We start from the raw sequence: 21064 nt of genomic DNA on the forward strand, positions 1-21064 counted from the left end.
TTGAAGGACTGCTAGATATTTTAAGGCATTTTGGTGTAAGTTTGGGGGTGTTTACCCTCAAAGGTTTTGCTGAACTCGACGAAGTGCGAGTTAACGAATCCAAGCGACATTCTTTGCCCGGAGTTAAAGTTGCCAGAAAAAAAAATCGGGCAGCTAAAAAGAAAAAATTAGTTAAAAATGAGCAAGCAGAAGGTTTAACTTATAAATCTGGGACATTTTAGGTTAGTAGTCACATGTATATAGCATATATGTGGTAAGTTGTAATAAAAATGCATTTTTCTCAAAATCACTTTTTTTGCATATTTTGCCAGCGATAAAAATGATAACTTGAATTATTCTAAAGCAATTGCTTTGAAACTTGGTATAATCTTTCCTTATAATGTTTTCTAGAGCGTGACCTAAAAGAATGTTCATAATAGGAATATTTTTTAAATTATGGTATGTTATTTGAATAATGGTGTTATAAAATATGCAAAATACCCTGTGATGGTTCTTCGACTAGCTCTAGAAGTTTTATTTATTGGGGTAGCCTTAAAATTTTAGGTCATTCCCTAGGTAATTGCATAAGGATTATTTAAATACTAAATTTATTGAATTTGGTTAAATAGAATTTCGTGTACCATTTTTGAAGTTTTCCTAAAATTTCTTCAAAATTCACCATATATCTACCAATTTTCTAAAACTAAAAAAAATTATTGCAAATTTTAACTTATAATAGCTTATGTACACATAAACTGAAGTCAAAAAACATGTTAATTTGTTTCTATATGATAATTTTCAAAAAAAGTGCTCCGAACGTATTCGGATACCTTAAAAAAATCATTCCTCAAAATTTAATAAAAGGAAAAATTTAATCAAAATGATCAGTAATTAAATCATTTACAAAAAAAGAAGCCTGAAACAGTTCCGTTTTCATATCAAAATAGCTAAAATAAACTTCTTTGTAAATACAATATATCACGAGAATATATATAATATTTTTATTATTATTCATAAAGATTTATTAACTGCAAATTTCGGCAATGATAATGAAATATTTAAAAAAAAAATATGAATATGACTTTTATGAACAAATTTTTAATAGACCGATGTTGTCTCAAAGGAGACAATATCGGTATTCATTATTAGAGACGAAATTCTCTAATAATGAATCAATTGAGCGTTTCTAATCTTTAAAAATGATAAAACGATAAGAAAAATATTTGATACATATTATTTCTAACAAAAAAAAAAGATTTACATCAATTGTGCTTAGCCTTCTGACATCGATTGCGCATTGAACTGCTAAGTAGGCTAGTTCAGAAAGAAGTATATAAAGACAGAGCTCTCAGTACAAATCAGTCTGCTTACGTTTTCAAGCAATATCAACAAAAATGATGAAAACTTTGGTAAGTAGAATTTTATTTTAGACATCCTTTAAAACCATTCCAGTCACATTGGTAATTTTTTTAAATATATATATATATAATATATATATTTCTTTTCCTTTAAGAGGAAATGTTTTATTAATTTATTACTTAGAGAGATTAAAGTGATTGAATTATTATTATTAATATTTATATTCAAAACGTGTTAAAAAAATAACATTAATACAAAAGAAATGAAGGCACAGATAAATTGCAAAGAGTCTTCAAGAAATTAATTCTGCAACACAATTATTTTACGCATAAAAATAGTATTGAACGGATACTCATAATAAAAAAGTAAAATAATACAACTTTTTAAAATTAGTACTACATTAATAACTATGCATTTCGATATTTAGTTCTCTAGTAACTTTCAGAAAATACATAGAAACTGTTGATAAAGAATAAATGTATATTTACAATATGATGCTATACTTATTCAGAACTATCAATATTAATGAAAATTACTTTTGGTACCCTCAACAAAATTTTATGAAAATTCAGATCATTATGTTCCAAACAATAACATATCAGATACAAAAATTTCAATTATTATGAATCAAATATGTATCCATTAATGTATAAAATTAGGATTTCATAATTGTTCTGCCGAATTGCAGCAAAATATTTAAACCAAACATGTAAGTAGTTTCTTCAAATGAATTAAAGTATTAAAAAACATTTTGAAGGAAAGGAATTTCTGGTAGTATACTTATTCGCATAGCAAAAAACTTGTAAAAGTGCAAAAATAAAAATAGTTATTTGAGTGAATTTTCTAAATTTATTTTGTCCATTTCAAGATCGTCGTCTTGGCTCTTGTCGCCATCGCCGCCTGCTCCCTGGATGTCATTCCTCATTACAGCCATCACGGTCATGGGCACGGAATCAGCAGCAGATACTTTAAAAAGGCGCAAGGACATGGTTATGGAGGATATGGATTAGGATATGGCGGATACGGTCTTGGATATGGAGGCTATGGATACGGAGGTCTTGGATATGGAGGCTATGGATACGGAGGTCTTGGATACGGAGGATACGGTTATGATGGTTTGGGATATGGTGGCTATGGATACGGAGGTCTTGGATATGGAGGATACGGTTATGGTGGTTTGGGATATGGAGGTTATTTCTAAAGGGTAAATATATATCTTTTTTCAAAGCCTTTCGCTTTCAGATATAATTTTTTACCAAGATCTATCTTAATTTTGCCATTGGTAGATTGGTATAAAAATTAACTTGAAGTAAGATGAATTCATTACAATTCATACGCATTATACAACCCAAATAAAAAAAATCACTATTTTTTTCGATCATAATTGAGATATTATATTCATTGGGCTCTTCTCCAGACATTATAAAGTCTTTTGACACAAATGTCGATGATATAAAATGTGGTTTAATAATGCTTTATAATTATCATTCTTTATTTTGAAGGGGCGCAAACTATGAATTAATATGTATGCATTAACAGTTTTTTACACTTTTAAAACTATTATTGCAAAATAAAAATTAATTAAATTAGCTTTTACTTTTTGAATGAGTATAAATTCTACCATAATGCTGGGTTTCAGAATTAGAATTTCTCTATGCAGAAATAGAAGGATATTTTGACAAATGAAAATACAATTTTAAACTTTCTGAAAAATTACTTCCCAAATTGAATTATATTTTTATTTATAAATTGCTCTAAAGGAATTTCCATAATTAATTTGTATTCAAAGCTTTCATTTCTTTTCCAGGAGAAACTTTCCACAGGAAGATAACCAAATGAAATCTGGACAGAAACTTAAATAAAATGAGAGCACCACAACTTTACAGCCATTCTTTATGAATGATGAAATTTGGAATTTTTTTCAAAAATTGTATATTAAATAAATTTCATATTATATCTAAGATGTTCTTAGTTTCAATTTATTCAAAATCATTGCAATTCAAAGAAGCATTTTATATGATTACAGACACTTGAATTATTTCAAAGACAATCAAGGAGCTTTAGTACCTATACTCCAAGCAGCTTAATTTTTTAAGTTATAAAATTCGTTTATTAAGAAATAATATTAGTTTTGATTAAGCCTTCTGCTTTAGAAAATGCATTTTTACCCTTAAATAGTATTTATAATTTTATTTTTATGCATAATATATCAAGGAATTAGAAGACGAAATTAACATGATTGAAAATTAATATAGTAAAATCCCTGAAGTATATTATTCAAAGTATTAGTTAAAAACGATCTACCAAGAAGAACATCATGTTGTATGAAAATTAACGACATAACATGAGATTCAAAATACAAAACTCTAACTTAAATATAAAATATACAAGTCTATTTTTCCACAAAAAATATGTAATCATTTTAGAATAATATTATACCGATATTATAAGAAAATTTCAGAAAATTTTAATTTTTTTATATAATGCAACAACATTTAGAGAAAATTTCATTCCCTCCATTTTATTCAAAATATATATAAAAATTATGCTTAATATTCATATGGATATTTGGCATTTTCTATCACATTATCAATATGCAACACGTCATGATCTACCTCACTTTATTCTTCCCTTATGCTACTTTTACTGTCACTTCACAGAATCTGAAAAGTGCATGATTGATTTTTTTAATTAAGTAGTGCGATACGGAATACCTACAAAATTATAAGAATATTTAAAACGAAATTAAAAAGAGGAAACATGAATAAAAAATGACGTACAAAGAAGAATAACTAGAAAAACTTTGATGACTATAAAAATGTCGCTATATTGAGTCAAAAGTCGGAAAAACTGAAGATAAGGAAAAAAAGTTTCAGCATGATTTTGATAGACGTAATGCTGTTTTAAAATTATATAATATAACACAAAACACTACTTTCAAACTTATTAGTGAAGGAATAACATTAATACAGAATACATTTTCACAATTACTCTGAAGGAACAGTTGACTGTTTTTTATTTCATATACTTCCAAATATAAACTGAACAAATTAAAAATAGGAGTGAATGATTTTTTATTTTACACCTATAACCATAGTTTAAAGCTCTAAGCAAAAGTATTCTTATACTGACGTAAAAATGGAAATACAAAAACACCAAAGGGAAAGTAAGAAATTTCCACCTTGAAAAGAAAGTATAACTTTCAGGAACAATAACAAATAATTTAAGGATATATGAGATAAAAAAAGTTCGCGGATTACTTTTTTTAAGCAAATTAAAAGGTTGAAAATAAAAGCTTTTATATTCCCAAAGTTTAACATTCTATAAAATAAAACCGAGTCTTCTTTACGCTTACTTTCTTAGACTCTAAATGATTATCAAAAATAGGTTTAGTTTCGAGATTGATATATACAGTGGTGACCCGTATCAAAGAAACCTTTAGGAAAAAATCATTTTTTTGATTTTTTATTGTTCAAGAAACTGGGTTTTCATAAAGCAATGCCATAAAATTATATATGATAGAAAATACAATTATTCAAAATATTACTGGAATAAATCTTATGCATGAAATGTAATTAAGACATAAGTTATATTAGAGAAAATTGAAACACGCAGAAAAAAAAGTTGATATACAAACAATTTGACAATGCCAGTTAGGTAATCTTTAGCTATGATTACGACCTTAAAACACCTTCGAATGGAGTGAACTGACTTTTTTAAGTTCATCAGCTAGTATAATTTGAAACCTAGATTTAATTATTGCTTCTATTATCTAAGTTTCATCACTGGGTTGTTGCTCACGCACAAGTTTTTTTAGCCACTTCCATAAATTTTCGATTGGATTAAGATCTAGACTATTTGGAGGCCACTCCAGTAAAGGAATGCGATTATATTGAAAAATCTTTTTGCACACACTATCAACATGGCAATATTAGATGAATCTTTTAAAAATATAAATGCTGAATTGTCTTGTAAAAGATCATGAGAGGAAGGCTCCAATTTGAGTTCAAGTATTACATTTATGTATTTTTGGGCATTTACATTTCCATTTATCACAGAAATTCTACCTATATTTTTCGATGGCATGCCACCCCATATCACGACGCTAATTGGTTGTTTCAATGTAGGTGTAGTACATTCGCGATGCATATCTTCGTAAATTCTTCATATTATATATTTTAGACCATCGCTACGAAATAGAGAGATTTTGGTCTCATCACACCAAACAACACTTTTCCATTGCTACGTTGTCCAATTAACATGAGTTTTAACCCAGTTTAATCTTTTCAACCTTTGTTTCATAAATAAAAATGTCTTTTTTTTTCGTGGAATTCTAGCATTTAGATCAAATTCTTTCAGTGTCTGTCGAGTGTACTTGCACTAACCTTTACATTAAATTGTGCTATTTCTTCTTATATACTCACAGGTTATTTTCTTCTGTCACATAAGCTTAGTTTTTCAATTTTCTTTTCATTAGTTGATGTTTTGCATCTTTTTCTCCCTTTACCAATTTTGTTTTATAGGAATGGAGTCCCATTATCTCTTCAAAAATTTATAAAGGTCATCTTTGGTTAACTTTTCACCTATTTTTCTTCTAATTTCTCCATAACTGTAGTCTTGATCACGTAAGAGCAGTATTTTATATCGTTTTCTGGGTGACCAGTCAACTCTTTATGCTATTTCTATAATTTAATTACGTTTTATAAGTTTACTAAATGAAAGAAAACAATGAAAAACAACCAATTTACTAGCAATCACTTAACAACCTGATAAATGTTTTTGTTTGAATAATGGTATCAATAAATGATATCAAGTCAGTAATCCTTCTGTAATCTCATTAATTCTTTCTCAAAACAAAACGATACCTGATTGACTTTCTAATCGCTCAAGCTCATAGGCTGCATTTAATTAAAGAAATGCTTTTTGTATCAAATTAAATGAATTCTTTTTCCTTGTTATTTAGCTGTGCATTTTGATAGAATACAGATAATTAAACAAACTTTATTGCATTTTGTTTATAATTAAAGTATCTTTCCAATGATGTATAATTTTATGGCAATACTATAAATCTATACTTATATAAAGCTCAATGTGTGTATGTGTGTTAGCGTTCTACAGGCCAGACCGTTCGACCTACAGCTTCCAAATTTGGCACATGCATACCTTAGAGGTCGGGAATGTGCACCTAAGGTCCCTTTTTTTGAATTTTTAATTAGAATTTTAATTATTAATTAAAAACTAACTTTCCCGCTAAAATAATCTTCATTTCCCCACCGCCAAATGAGTAAGTCTTCAGTTTTTTTTTCCACGCTAAAGAGGATAGGCTTAAGAAATTTTTGGCAGATTATTTCAAAGGATTATGTTTATTTTCTTAAGGTTTGATGCATTTAAAGTTAAACATTCTGAAGTACTTTTGAATTAAAATAAAACAGAATAAAGGAAATTAAAAATTTCTAATCTGCATATCATTACCCCACTTCACGTAAAAAATTCACGCATTTGCGTTACAACAATTGGCGTTGAAATTTCACGCATGCGCATTGTGTTCTGATTGTTAACAACGGATACGGACTTGGTTTTGAAGGCTTAATATGTTTTCGACAGATTATTTCAAATGATTCTGTTTATTTTTTAGTGTTTGGTGCATTTAAAACTAAACATTGTTAATTAATCGATCTGTTCATGATGAATCTGAGAAAATTTTGTTGAAAACTTCTTGAGATATTATATAAATTCAGAAAAATATTCTTTAATGCTCATAAGGTTTAAATATTCAGCTACTCTGTTTTCAGTATTTAAAAAAAAATGCTTCGTTTCAATAAAAAAAATATTATTATATTTATTGCAGTTTAATCATTTCCACTTTAATTTAAAGCATAAATTCTACGGGAGCTAATAGAAAATGAGAGAAATACATATTACGTTATGGCTGAATTCCTTTATAATATTATGAGTGAATTATATGACTATTAAAATTTGAAGTTTTAAAGTACTTTAATGAAGAAGCAATTAAAATGGGAGTTCTATAAAATATATAATTATTAAAATTTTAACGTACATTAAGATTGGCGAACCGGCTGGTCGCCAAAGGCGGCTAGTACATTATAAATGCAAGCCCTCAAACCTCAAAAAGGAAATTTTTATAGAGCATTTCCACAATTTTGGCCACCACTCTCTCTATATATATACGTATGCATGTATTTAATGCTATTATACATGGTCTAGAAATCGCTGCTATTAATTATTGTTTGCTGATAACTATCAAATGTAAATAAACCACCATACGAATTACAGACTGTGTCATTGAAGTTTTTACAGCACCATTGCAGCATTTCATTCTGCGGTCTGGTGAATGAAATAAAGAAGCTGCAAAATATTATTCAAAATGTTCAGAACAGGATTCGCCATGTAACCAAAAGTTCCATTCTATCTCAAAAAAGGAAATGTAAAAAATAATTAAATAATAAAAAGGGAAATTTGCTTAAACTTTTCCCTTTGAATGACTTGCCTCAGAAAATCGATGTTCATACCTCACAAAACTGAAAAGCATAAAACAAATTATGCCAAAAATTAGTTTTGCATTACCTTAAAATTAAAAAATATTACTTTTAAATACTTCAATTGAATACCAGAAATAAACAAAGTACTCCAAAACCCTGAAATACTTATTTTTTATTATTTTTACGTGTAATTACCAAAAATATAGAAGAAAGAATTTAGAGGATTGTCTTATCCTCTAGAAGCTATTTATGTAAATCGGAACACAAACCAAAGCTAAAAATCTTTCCTTTCAAAGCTGGAATTTCATACAAGCATACATTATTCATTTGTGAAAGATATTGATGAGAGTGAAGAAATAAATGGCTGAAAGAGGGGTTTGAAAGGAAGACTAGACTGGCGCTAACAAGCACGTGAATTTGTTTTAATGTGGATCCACAGGATTTATTATTGTGTTAAGGAAGCAATTCACCAGTTTAGAAAAAAATTCTTAGTTAAATATTAATGTATTCCTTCTTAAACAGAACTTATTCAGAAAAAATTATTATCAAAAATCTATAAATATTATAAACATTTTCATATGAATAATGTCGTTTTACTTTTTATATGCAAATTATACATTTGAATTGTGATAAATTATAAGTGATGGAATTTTCTAATTATTTTTCTAGCAATCAGCATCCAGAAATTATAGGTAAAAGTAATTATCTTTTAAGCAGTAATTTCAATACAGACCTAGATAATTGCTGAGTGAAATAAATTTGAATGTGATCCTCGTTTATGCTAAGCAGATATTATTCTACCAATTTTAATAAAAAAAATACAAATTATTATTTTACGTGATAATTTTCAAAATTTTTAAATGCAAATTCTAAAAAGTATAAGTAATATATATGATAATTTGACCTGTAATATGCTTAAAAATTTGAATTTCATAATTTTGTCCAATGTTAATTTTACTGACCCAAACAATAGAAATAAAATTCTTTATTTGACGTGAAACATTAAAAGTATGGTTATATATCGATGATTTATATATTTCTTGTGTAGGAGAAGACGTAATTATATTCAGGATCAAACTTAAATGACTTTTAACGCTATTCAAAATTTTCCAGCTAAAAGTAGTTTTACCTTTTCTATGGCAACGGGTATTTTTAAATATTTTATGGAGCAAATTCTTGAAAATCAATTCCAAATCAAGATCACAAAATTTTATTTGTAAATGAAATTCACTTTTCAAGCACGGTATTTGACTTTAAAAAATTAGCACTTCTTCTTTTTATAAAAGTCAATAAAAGAAATAAGAATAACCTCTGCATATTCAGATGATTTTATCTTCTATAACTCAGAAACAGTTCAATCGTTCAAGATTTGGATTTTTTACCTCATAATATTTTCAATAATAGATTATTAACTTTGGTCTTCGCTTGTACTAGAAAGAGGACCTTTCAATAATTTCGGACATACTGTTTATGTACCAATACATGACACAGTTTTCAGACTTTGTACAGATATTTTTTAGGATATCCCCAATTAAAATTTTATCTTTTTATAACTTTTAGTTCATTCTGGATATGATGCTGCAAATGCTAATTCTGAATTACTTTTTTGAGCTATAAAAACTATTTTTGACACAGAATTTGAAAGATTAGTAATCATTATTAGGTACTTATATGCTATTAGATTAAATAAAATACATATTTATATCCCTTGACATCTGAATTAAGATGGATTTAGAAAATTCTTAACTTCTTGCTACTAAAATAATAAAAATTCTCAGCAATTAAATTATTTATAAAAAATCCGGAAAAATTTATTTTTTAATATCATAATAAATAAAATAAATGCGTTTGTAAGTAACATAATATCAAAAAAAATCTAAGTAATAACTTTATTAGCATTTAAAAAGATTTATTAACTTGAAATATCGTCTTTGATAATGAAATATTCAGAAAAAGAAAAAAAATGAATGATTTAAATTAGAAAAATATTCGAAAAGACCGGAATTAGCTCTTTTGTCTCAAAAAATAAATCCATTGAGCTTTTCTAATCTGTAGAATTGATGGAACGATAAGAAAAGTATTCGATACACATTATTTCTAACAAAAGAAAAAGATTTACATCTAATGTGCTTGGCATTTTGACATCGATTGCGCATTGAACTGCTAAGTAGGCTAGCTCAGAAAGATGCATATAAAGACAGCGCTCTCAGTATAAATGAACCTGCTTACGTTTTCAAGCAATATCAACAGAAATGATGAAAACTTTGGTAAGTAAAATCTTACGTTTTCTTAAATTTCATCTAAAAGTTATGTATTCACTATCTTATTAGTAAATGATTAAGAAAACATAGTATTCTGAATTTTTATTGGAAAATGTTCAATTTCTTTAAAATTAATACTTATGATGACGAATGTAAATATATGATTATTTATAAAAAATTCAAAGTCAAACTTTTTAAAAGCATAGAATTATTATGAGAAAAAAATGAAGGGAAAGTTAAATTTCAAACAGCCTTTCTGATATTAATTCTGTACCACAATTAATTTATGCATAAAAAATAATATTGACTGAATAGACATAATAAAAAAAAGATATAATAAAAAAAGTAAAAAAACGTGATTTTTTGTTTAATTTTACTATATTAATGTCTCTACGTTTGGCTTTTCAGTTTTAGAAGAACATTTTGAAAAAGCATACAAACTTAAAATAAAGAAGAAATGTATATGAATCTTATAATATTAAATTTATTGAGACATTATAAGAACATTGCAAATTACTTTTCGCTCATACAGTTATAAGAACATATGAAAGTGGCGATCAATAGCTTCCAAACATTTAATAACATGACAAATACTAAACCTTTATATAGCAAATACATATTCATTAATGCAGAGGTTTAAGAATCGAGAATTATCCATCGGTAAATCAAAAGAAACATGTAAAACGTTTGTTAAAAAAATATTTTGAAAGAAAAGAATTTCATATAGTAGTTTACGTATTCGTACAGAAAAAACTGTTAAAATTGTAAGAAATAACGATATTTATATGCATGAAATTTAGTAATTAATTTTGTACAAGATCGTCGTCTTGGCTCTTGTCGCCATCGCCGCCTGCTCCCTGGATGTCATTCCTCATTACAGTCATCACGGTCATGGACACGGAATCAGCAGCAGATACTTTAAAAAGGCACAAGGACATGGTTATTATGGAGGATATGGATTAGGATATAACGGATATGGTCTTGGATATGGAGGCTATGGTCTCGGGTATGGAGGCTACGGATACGGAGGATACGGTTATGGTGGTCTTGGTTATGGAGGCTATGGTCTCGGGTATGGAGGCTACGTATACGGAGGATACGGTTATGGTGGTTTGGGATATGGAGGTTATTTCTAAATGGTAAGTATATTTCCTGTTTTCAGAGACTTTCACCTTTAAATGTAATTTTTTTCTGTGATATATCTATTTATGAGTTACCTTAATTTTGCCATTGGTAGATACATAAAAATTATCTTGAAATAATATGATTTTAATGCAATATATAATGCATCATACAATATGAATAAAAAATGTTCTTTATTCTTTCTAGCATAGTTGAAAAATTATACTTTGATTTGGGATCTTCTCCAGATGTTATACGATCCTAAGTCGGAAATATAGTTAATAATATATCATTTTGTGTAGTAATCTTTATAACTTTCCTTCTTTACTTTAAAAGGGTGTCAACTATAGATAATATGGATGTATTAACATGTTTGGGCATATTTATAGATATTATTCTTGAAAAAATATATAATTAAATTAAATTACACTTCTAGAATGACCATTGCATTTGGCAATTATTCAGAATTAGTATTTCTTTAAACAGAAATATGAGAATAATTTGAGTGACGAAAATACAATTTTAGTCTTCCTTAAAAATTACTTTTTATAAATAAAAGCGAAGTTATATCATGATTGTATTTATAAAATTCTATAGAAGAATTTCAATAGCTCACAGGAATTAAATGTTTTCATCTCTTTTACAGGAGAAGCTTTCTACAGGAAGATAACCTGATGAAACCTGGACGGAATCTTAATTAAAATGAAGACAACACAACTTCACAACAATTTTTCATGAATGATGACATTTCGGGGAAATATAAATATTACAAAAATATTACATTCAATAAAGTTCTTATTATATCCATGAGTTTCTGGCTTTCATTCAAGTAATCCGTTTATAAAAAATCATTGAACTTCAAAAAAGCATTTTATAGGCTTACAGAAACTTCATATATTTTGAAGACAATCAAGGAACTGTAGTAATTAAACTCCATGGAAATTAACTTTATAGGATATAACATTCTTTATTTATTAAGAAATAATATGGAATTATAATTATGGAAATAGCGTGATAATAATAATTATGGAATTTAGTGTGAACCTTCTGCATTAGCAAATGTGTTTTACTCTTAAATGTTATTTATATTTCCATTTTCAAGCAAAAACGAATAAGAAAGATTTAAGGAATATATGAAGGAATCAAAAGAAAATATCAAAATTATTCAAAATTAATGTAGTGAAATCATTTTAGTATATTATTCAAATTACTAATCCAAAACGATCTGATGACAATAAATCAATGTTTTGTGAGCATGAAGGCCACAACATGTGGTTTAAAATGTCATGGTGTATCTTAATCATAAAATATTACGATAGAGGTGTATTTTTCAACAAGTTATCGTATTCAAGATTGAATATTATTATACATATACTATTAGAAAAAAAATCATGGAAATTTTTATAAAATTTTATTTTTTTAAATGATAAAACATCATTTAATGATAATTACTGTCCCTATTGTATTATCACTTTTTCAGTGATCATATAAACATTTTTTTATTTTCATTTTTTGAATTTTTATCGCAGAATGCATATAAAAATTATTTTTAATATTTATCTGACTATTTGCGAATTTTTTTCGATTACCGTTTCTATATACTCCCTATTAGGACCTACTACGTTTCTTCCGTTAATCGTCTTTTCATTTCTCAGTATATATCTGAGAAGATCTAGAATCACTTCATATAAGACCTTGTCCTGAATACTCCCACTTCTGTGAGGAAAAGAAATGCAATCACTTTATAGAATTTGAAATTGCATATTCGAGTTCTTTAGAGAAATTTAAATTAACCGAAGCAATACTGAATATCTAAAAAGCTGTAATGAAATTTAAAAAGAAATATAAAAGAGGAAACCGGAATAAAAAATAAATATATGATATACAAAGGAGAATAGCATGCAAAAGTGTCGCTATACTCTGCCAAAAGTTTAAAAAAATCAAAGATAAGAAGATAATTTTCAATATGATTTGGCTAATGCCTAAATAAAGTTTCGTAGTATGTTAATATAAAAAATAACAAATTTCATAATCATTAATTATGGATATATATTAATAAAAAATGCACTTTTTTGATCACTCAGAAGGTGCAATAAACTATTTTCAATTTGATATGCTGCTAATTAAAGAAAACGGCGCTAATTATATATATATATATATATATATATATATATATATATATATATATATATATATATATATATATATATATATATATATATATATATATATATATACTTATAATAAAGCTCAATGTGTGTGTGTGTGTGTGTGTGTTGGCGCTCTACAGGAAAGGTCATTTGACATACAGCTATCAAATTTCGTACATGTATACCTTAGAGGTCGGGAATGTGCACCTGGGGTCCCTTTTTTTTGAAATTTTAATTAGAATTTTAATTATTAACTAAAAACTAACTTTCCCGCCAAAAAAATCTTCTATTTTCCCCACCGCCAAATGAGTAAGGCTTCAGTGTTTTTTTCTCCCAACAGTAATGAGGCTAGGGTTAACGTTATTCGGCGGATTATTTCAAACGATTCTGTTTATTTTCTTAATGTTTTATGCATTTAAAATTAAACATTGTTAATTGATCCATGTTTCAGATTCATTCTGAAGTACTTTTGAATTAAAATAACACAGAATAAAGGAAATTAAAAATGTATAATCTGCATAGCGTTACCCCAACTGGCGTAGAAAAATTCACGCATTTGCGTTACCGTAATTGGCGAAGAAAATTCACCCATGCGCATTGTGTTCCGATTGTTGCCATGACAACCATTATCAACGGACGATTTTAATTATTTTTAGGTTAGTTGCATGCTTTTGTAAGTAAATTGTATTTATGTTAGTTATATATTTTTTGTGTATGCTTATAGTTTTAAATACATCGTTTTTTAAGTAGTTTTTTTTAAACCTGTTTTCGACCGATTATTTTAAACGATTCATTTTATTTTCTTAGTGTTTGATGCATTTAAAATGAAACATTGTTCATTAATCGATCTGTTCATGATGAATTTAAGAAAATTTTGTTGACAAATTCTTGAGATATTACATAAATTAAAAAAGATATTCTTTAGTGCCCATAAAGTTTAAACGCTGAGTGACTCTATTTTCAGTAATCAGATTATAAAAAAATGCTTTGTTTCAGTAAAAAATATTATTATATTAATTGAAGATTAATTCTTTCCACTTTAATTTAAAGCATAAATTCTACGGGTGCTAACAGAAAATTAGAGAGATACATATTACGTTATAACTGAAGGCCTTTATAATATTATGAATGAATTATATGACAATCAAAATTTGAAGTTTTAAAATATTTTGATGAGAAGCTATTAAAGTAGGAATTGCATAAAATATTTAATTATTAAAATTTTAATGAACATTAAGATTGGTGAACCGGCTGGTCGCCAAAGGCGGCTAGTATATTATAAAAACGCATGATTTTAGATCTTTAGTTCTTAGTTCCCGGGGAATCCTCAAACCTGATTATTAGATGAATGTGTGTTTGCGTTCGCATGTTTGTATGTGTGTATGTGTTGGCTGTCTATACGTTCTCTGTTGGACGGGAATGTCTGAGGGACTTGAATTTTTATTTCGAAATTTAATCAATTAAAAATTAAAGAAGTTTTGACGTTTCTACACAATAACTTACGAAAATATTCTAATACAAAACTGATTTTTACATCATCTTGAAGTTCAGAAAATAATATTTTCAATGATACAAAGTTTTCCATGACGATTTAAAATAGCTTTATTATTTAATCAATACTTCATTTTCATCTAAGAAATACATTTTATTATATATAGAATATCCACTCTAATCGGGGCTTAACAGTTAATTTCTAAAACTTTATTAATTGGCATATGTATATATATCTAATAAAAAATGGCTAAATGAAATAAATAATTATATATATATATATATATATATATATATATACTTAGAAAGAAGACTTACAAATATTTTTGTTGAAAAAAGTAATTTGTATAGTTATATATAACTATACAAATTACTTTTTTCAACAAAAATATTTGTAAGTCTTCTTTGCTTTTGATTTTACATGTAATTACAAAAAAAAAAAAAAAAAAAAAAAAGAGCATAAGGAGTTTAGTGGAATATCTTATGGGCTAGAAACTATTTCTATAAATCGAAACACAGATTAAAAGTAAAAAGGCTCCCATTCAACCTTTAATTTTATACACGCATACGCTATTTTACTATGAAAAATATTGATGAGTGTAGAAAAAAAAGGCAGAATATGAAAGCGCAATAATAAGAGGGGAGGGGAGAGGAAAAACGAAGGACATTAATGCACCAACAAGCTCTTGAGTTTACTTTAACTTGGCGCCACTGAATTTATTATTGTGTTTATCAGACGTTTCGCCAATTTAATTAAATATTAGTGTATTCCTTTTTGGGACAGAAATCATTCAGAACAAACATGTATAATCAATATGTATTATTAAAAATTTCATAGGTATAATTATATTTTGTTCTGAAATATACACATTATAATTTTGATTTATGATAAATTACTAGTTATGGAATTTTCTTGATATTTTTCTAGTAATCAATATCTAAAAATTATAGGAAAAATTAATTATCTTTCAAGCATTTACTTCAATGCAGATATATAATTAATTCCTGAAATGCATTTGAATCAATCATCCTCTATTTAAAACAGTTACTATTCTCTTACTTTTAAGAATAAAATAATATAACTTTTTCTTCTGCAGGTTAGTTGTCAAAATTTTTAAGTAGAAGTGCTTCTACGTACAATTACTAAATTTTTTTTAATAGGACCAGTTTAATGTTTAAAAATTTGAATTTCGTAATTTTGTTGAGTTTTAAATTTATTGACCCGGACCATATATTAATGGTTTATATATTTCTTAAGCAGGAGAAGACGTGAATCTCATCCAGTATCAGACTCGAACGACTTTTAACGTTATCCAAAATTTCCCTAAAAGCAATTTTACTTTTTCTACGTCTAAGAGGGCAATTTTAATTATTTTCTGAAGCAAACTCTTGAATCCTGAAATCCAAATCAAGATCACAAAATTCTATTTGTCATGAAATTCGTTTTTTGTGTACAGCACTGGATAAAAAAAATTAGCATACCTTCTTTATTCAATGTTCAATAAAAGAAATAAGAATAAACTTTAAATATTCTGATGTCTGTATATACTATAACTTAGGAACAGATCATTCGTTCATGATTTAAACTATTCCATCCGTAATTTTTTTAATAATAGATTACTTATTACATTCTACAGTTCTACCAGAAAAAGGATCTTTCAAAAATTATGGATATCCTGGTTATCAATATCTATACTTATAATAAAGTTGAATATGTGTAACCGTTTCACTTGCAGCTACCAAGTTTGCACATGTATACCTTGGAGGTCGGGAATGTACACCTCTGAGCTATTTTGTTTGAATTTTTAATTAGAATTTTAAGTGAAAGGGAAATTTTTATGTTTCTCGTGATAACTTCTGAAAATATTATCACAGAAAAGTGATTTTTTACATCAAATAAAAATTTAAAAAATTTATATTCTTAATGATACCAATGTTTTTAATTATAAATTAAGTTTCTATTTTTGGTGAATTTTTAAAAAATAATTTGAATATATTTTTTAACAATATATTTCTCACAAAATAAGAATAAAATTTAATTTTCACGAGCTTGTTAGGAGTCATGGGGAAAATATTAGTTTTTATCAACGTGTTGCCATCGCATCGACGAAAGTTCAAACTAAAAGATAAGTTAATCTATTACTGAAAAATTAAACATAGAAAAGAGTAATTTTAGACACATGTCTGTATGAAATAAAATAAACATTGTATTTTCTAAAAACTAATACAAGAAGATCATTTGTAATATCTACATTATTGATTCAATAAATCGGATTTATTTAAGACAAGCATTGTTTAATTTACACTATAAGATGCCCACTCTAATCAGGGCACAGCTAACTTGTAAACCTTTAGTAATAGGCATACATCTGTTAATAAAATAGTATAAATGAAGTAAATAATCATATTTTATATAACTTGAGTTGATAAATGGTCTGATGAATAGCGGATTTTTAATTTTTACTTAGATCATCTGCTGTGTGAATCATATTAAACAAAATATTCTTGAGACATTAATATTTTAAATAAAAAGTGTAGCAATCGAATTAACAAAATCAATCACTAAAGCTGTCTGATTAATGAACATTTAAATATCACTATTTTATAAAAACACAGGATTTTAGATCTTTCCATTAGCCATCTTAAAAAAAAAATTGTGCTAATTAGTTTCCGGGGTATCTCCAAGCCTGATTATTAGATGAATGTGTGTTTGCGTTTGCACGTGTGTGCGTGTGCGTGTGTGTGTGTGTGTGTGTGTGTGTGTGTGTGTGTGTGTGTGTGTGTGTGTGTGTGTGTGTGTGTGTGTGTGTGTGTGTGTGTGTGTGTGTGTGTGTGTGTGTGTGTGTGTGTGTGTGTGTGTTGGCTCTCTATACGCCAGACCATAAAACTTAGAGATATCAAACTTGACCCATAAGTTCTCTGTTGGTCGGGAATCTCTGAGGGACCTGAATTTTTATTTCGAATTTTAATGAATTAAAAATTAAAGAAATTTTGACGTTTCTCCGTGATAACTTCCGAAAATATTCTAATACAAGACTGACTTTTACATCATCTTGAAGTTCAAAAAACAATACTTTCAATGATACCGATGTTTAAACTTAAAAATTAGGTTTCAAGCTTAATGCTTTTTGTAAAAAATGTTTTATTTGATTTTATTCATATTTTCCAGCAATTTATTTCGCACAAAATAAAAATAGAATTGGATCTGCAAGGGCACGCTCTGAGTGCTTGGAAAAATTAGCTTTTGTCATCTCGTTGCCATCACGTTGACAAAAAACATAAATTAGAAGTTCAAGCTAACTGTTACTGTAAACTAAACTCAGAAAACTGTAATGTTCAGCACGTATTTGTATGAAATAAAATAAGTATGAAATGTAAACAAATGAATGAAAGAAAAAGTTTTCCGTGACGATTTAAAATAGCTTTATTATTTATTCAATACTTCAGTTTCATCTAAGGCATACATTTTATTATATATAAAATATCCACTCTAATCAGGGCTCAACAGTTAATTTCTAAAGCTTTATTAATTGGCATATATATATCTAAGTAAAAATGTCTAAATGAAATAAATAACTACACTATATGTAGTTTGCATTAATAAATATTCTGGTGAATCACAAATTTCAAACTTTTACGCCGATCCTCTATTCTGTGAGTCATGATTAATAAAATATTTTTTAGACTCTGATATTTTTAATTAAAAAGTTCCATACTTTTGCGTTTAAAATTGATTATAAAAATTTGAACGTCTATTCTTTAAAAACGAATAATTTTAAACTTCTTCATTGACCGTCTAACGGTAATCTAGCTTGGATTTCCCCAAGACTAATTGTCTAAAGTAATGAAATCGTTGATTTTCCTAAAATAATGATTCTCAATGAATTAAAACTCGGTCAGGCTTGATAGCAGAAGATTGAAACTTTATACCATCAAGATAACTTTACTGAATATGATTTATAGGTTCGAAGGGCTATGTAGAAAGGTATATATTACGAGGCATTGAATATCTATCTATAATAATATGTGTAATATGACTATCAAATCTTGAATCTTATTAAGATACCAAGATGCATAAATATTTAATTTTTGTGATTCTATTGTTATTTCATTACTAGTTGCAAGTTCATTTTGGATATGCAGCGGTATATACTAACTCTGAATTACATTTTTTAGATATGAAAGAAATTTTGTGACCTACATAAAAATAAGAAAATTAGTAAATATTATTAGCTACTTCTATGCTTAATTGCTTATATTCTATTATATAAAAAAAATATATTATTTTTTATTCCCTTTCACACCTTAATGTCGATGAACATAGAGAATTTTTAGTTTCTTCAGATTTTAATAAAATAAATAATAAAAATCCTTAACAATTAAATTATTTATAAAAAAGGCCTCAAAAAATTTTTTATTATCATAATAAACAAAATAAACTCTTCTATATATAATATAATATCATAAACATTTATATAATATCTTTATTATCATTTCTAAAGATTTATTATCTTCGGCTATAATAATTTCTTTTTTTTTTCAGGAATTGTAAAAAAGAAAACACAAACGACTTTAATGAGTAAATTTTCGAATAGACTGGAATCGGCTCTTTCTGTCTCAAAAAATAAATCAATTGAGCATTTCTAATCTCTAAAAGTGATGAAACGATAAGAAAAGCATTCGATACACTTTATTTCTTGCAAAGTAATTTACATTCTATTGTCCTTGGCATCTTGACATCGATTGCGATTGAACTGCTAAGTAGGCTACCTCAGAAAGAAGTATATAAAGACAGAGCTCTCAGTGCAAATCAATCTGCTTACGATTTCAAGCAATATCAGCAAAAATGATGAAAACCTTGGTAAGTAAAATCGTAAGTTTCCTTAAATTGCAGTTAAAAGCTATACCTGTCTTACTAATGATTAAAAAACACATTATTCTATTATCTATTATGTGTGAATTTTCTTTTTTAAAAAATTTATATTTGGATGACGCATGTAAAGAAGTTGTTATTATTAATTAAACATTCGCACTCAATATTGGTTAAAAAATAGCATTTGTATAAGAAGGAATGAAAAGAAAGTTAAATTCAAGATAAACTTTCAGAAATTAATTCTGCAACGCACAATTAGTTTATGACTAAAAAATAATATTGACTGGATATTCTTAATTAAAAAAGTAAAAATAACCCAAATATTTTTTTAATATATAATATTAAATGTATTGTGACTCTATTATTTATTAATGCAAATTAATTTTGGCCAATACAAAAAGTAATATTTTATAAAAATGCATTAGCTTCCAAGCACTTAATAACGTGGCAGATAAAAATCCTTAAAGTTTATGAAGAAATATATATTCCTTAAAGCATAAATTTAGGAATGAGAATTGTTCATCGACAAATGAAACCAAACATATTATTAGTTTGTTCAAAAGAATTCGAACATTAAAAAAAATGTTGGAAGAAATTCTATATGCTTCATATAGTAGTGTAGGTATTTGTATAGAAAATAAACTTTTCAAAGTGCAAAAATAATATTTATATGAATGCATTTTTGTAATTCATTTTGTCCATTTCAAGATCGTCGTCTTGGCTCTTGTCGCCATCGCCGCCTGCTCCCTGGATGTCATTCCTCATTACAGCCATCACGGTCATGGGCACGGAATTAGCAGCAGATACTTCAGAAAGGCACAAGGACACGGCTATGGAGGATACGGATTAGGATATGGCGGATATGGTCTTGGATATGGAGGTTATGGATATGGAGGCCTTGGATATGGAGGATACGGTTATGGTGGTTTGGGATATGGAGGTTATTTCTAAATGGTAAATATATATTCCTTTTTTCAGAGCCATTATCCTTTAAGATGTAATCTTATTTTTTGTTATATCTATCTATGAATTGTATTAATATTGCCTTTTTCTCTTGCCGATATTGCATGAAAACTCTCTTGAAATAAAATGATTTCATTGCAATAAATACAAATTATATAATACAAATCAACTTTTTTTTAAATTTTGCTAAAATAATTGAGAAATTACATTTATGGTTGTGATATTCTCCAGATGTCATGAAGCCTTAAATCGCAAATATAGTTAATGATATAACAAGTTGCGTATTAATGGTATATGATTATCATTCTTTATTTCAAATTATGTTAATATGGATTCGTTAACATATTTTGACCTATTTATCGCTAA

General features: G+C 27.2%; 1 protein-coding gene across 1 annotated transcript; it reads left to right on the top strand.

The window, feature by feature from the left end:
• Nucleotides 1-10090: 10090 nt before the first annotated feature.
• Nucleotides 10091-11235, top strand: LOC129962252 (neuropeptide-like protein 31). The gene is made up of 2 exons (XM_056075995.1): nt 10091-10105; nt 10918-11235. The coding sequence occupies exons 1-2, from the start codon at nt 10091-10093 to the stop codon at nt 11233-11235; spliced, it is 333 nt and encodes a 110-aa protein (XP_055931970.1).
• Nucleotides 11236-21064: the final 9829 nt, after the last annotated feature.

Source organism: Argiope bruennichi, chromosome 2, assembly GCF_947563725.1.
Source record: "Argiope bruennichi chromosome 2, qqArgBrue1.1, whole genome shotgun sequence".
In the NCBI taxonomy this organism is placed as follows: Eukaryota; Metazoa; Arthropoda; class Arachnida; order Araneae; family Araneidae; genus Argiope; species Argiope bruennichi.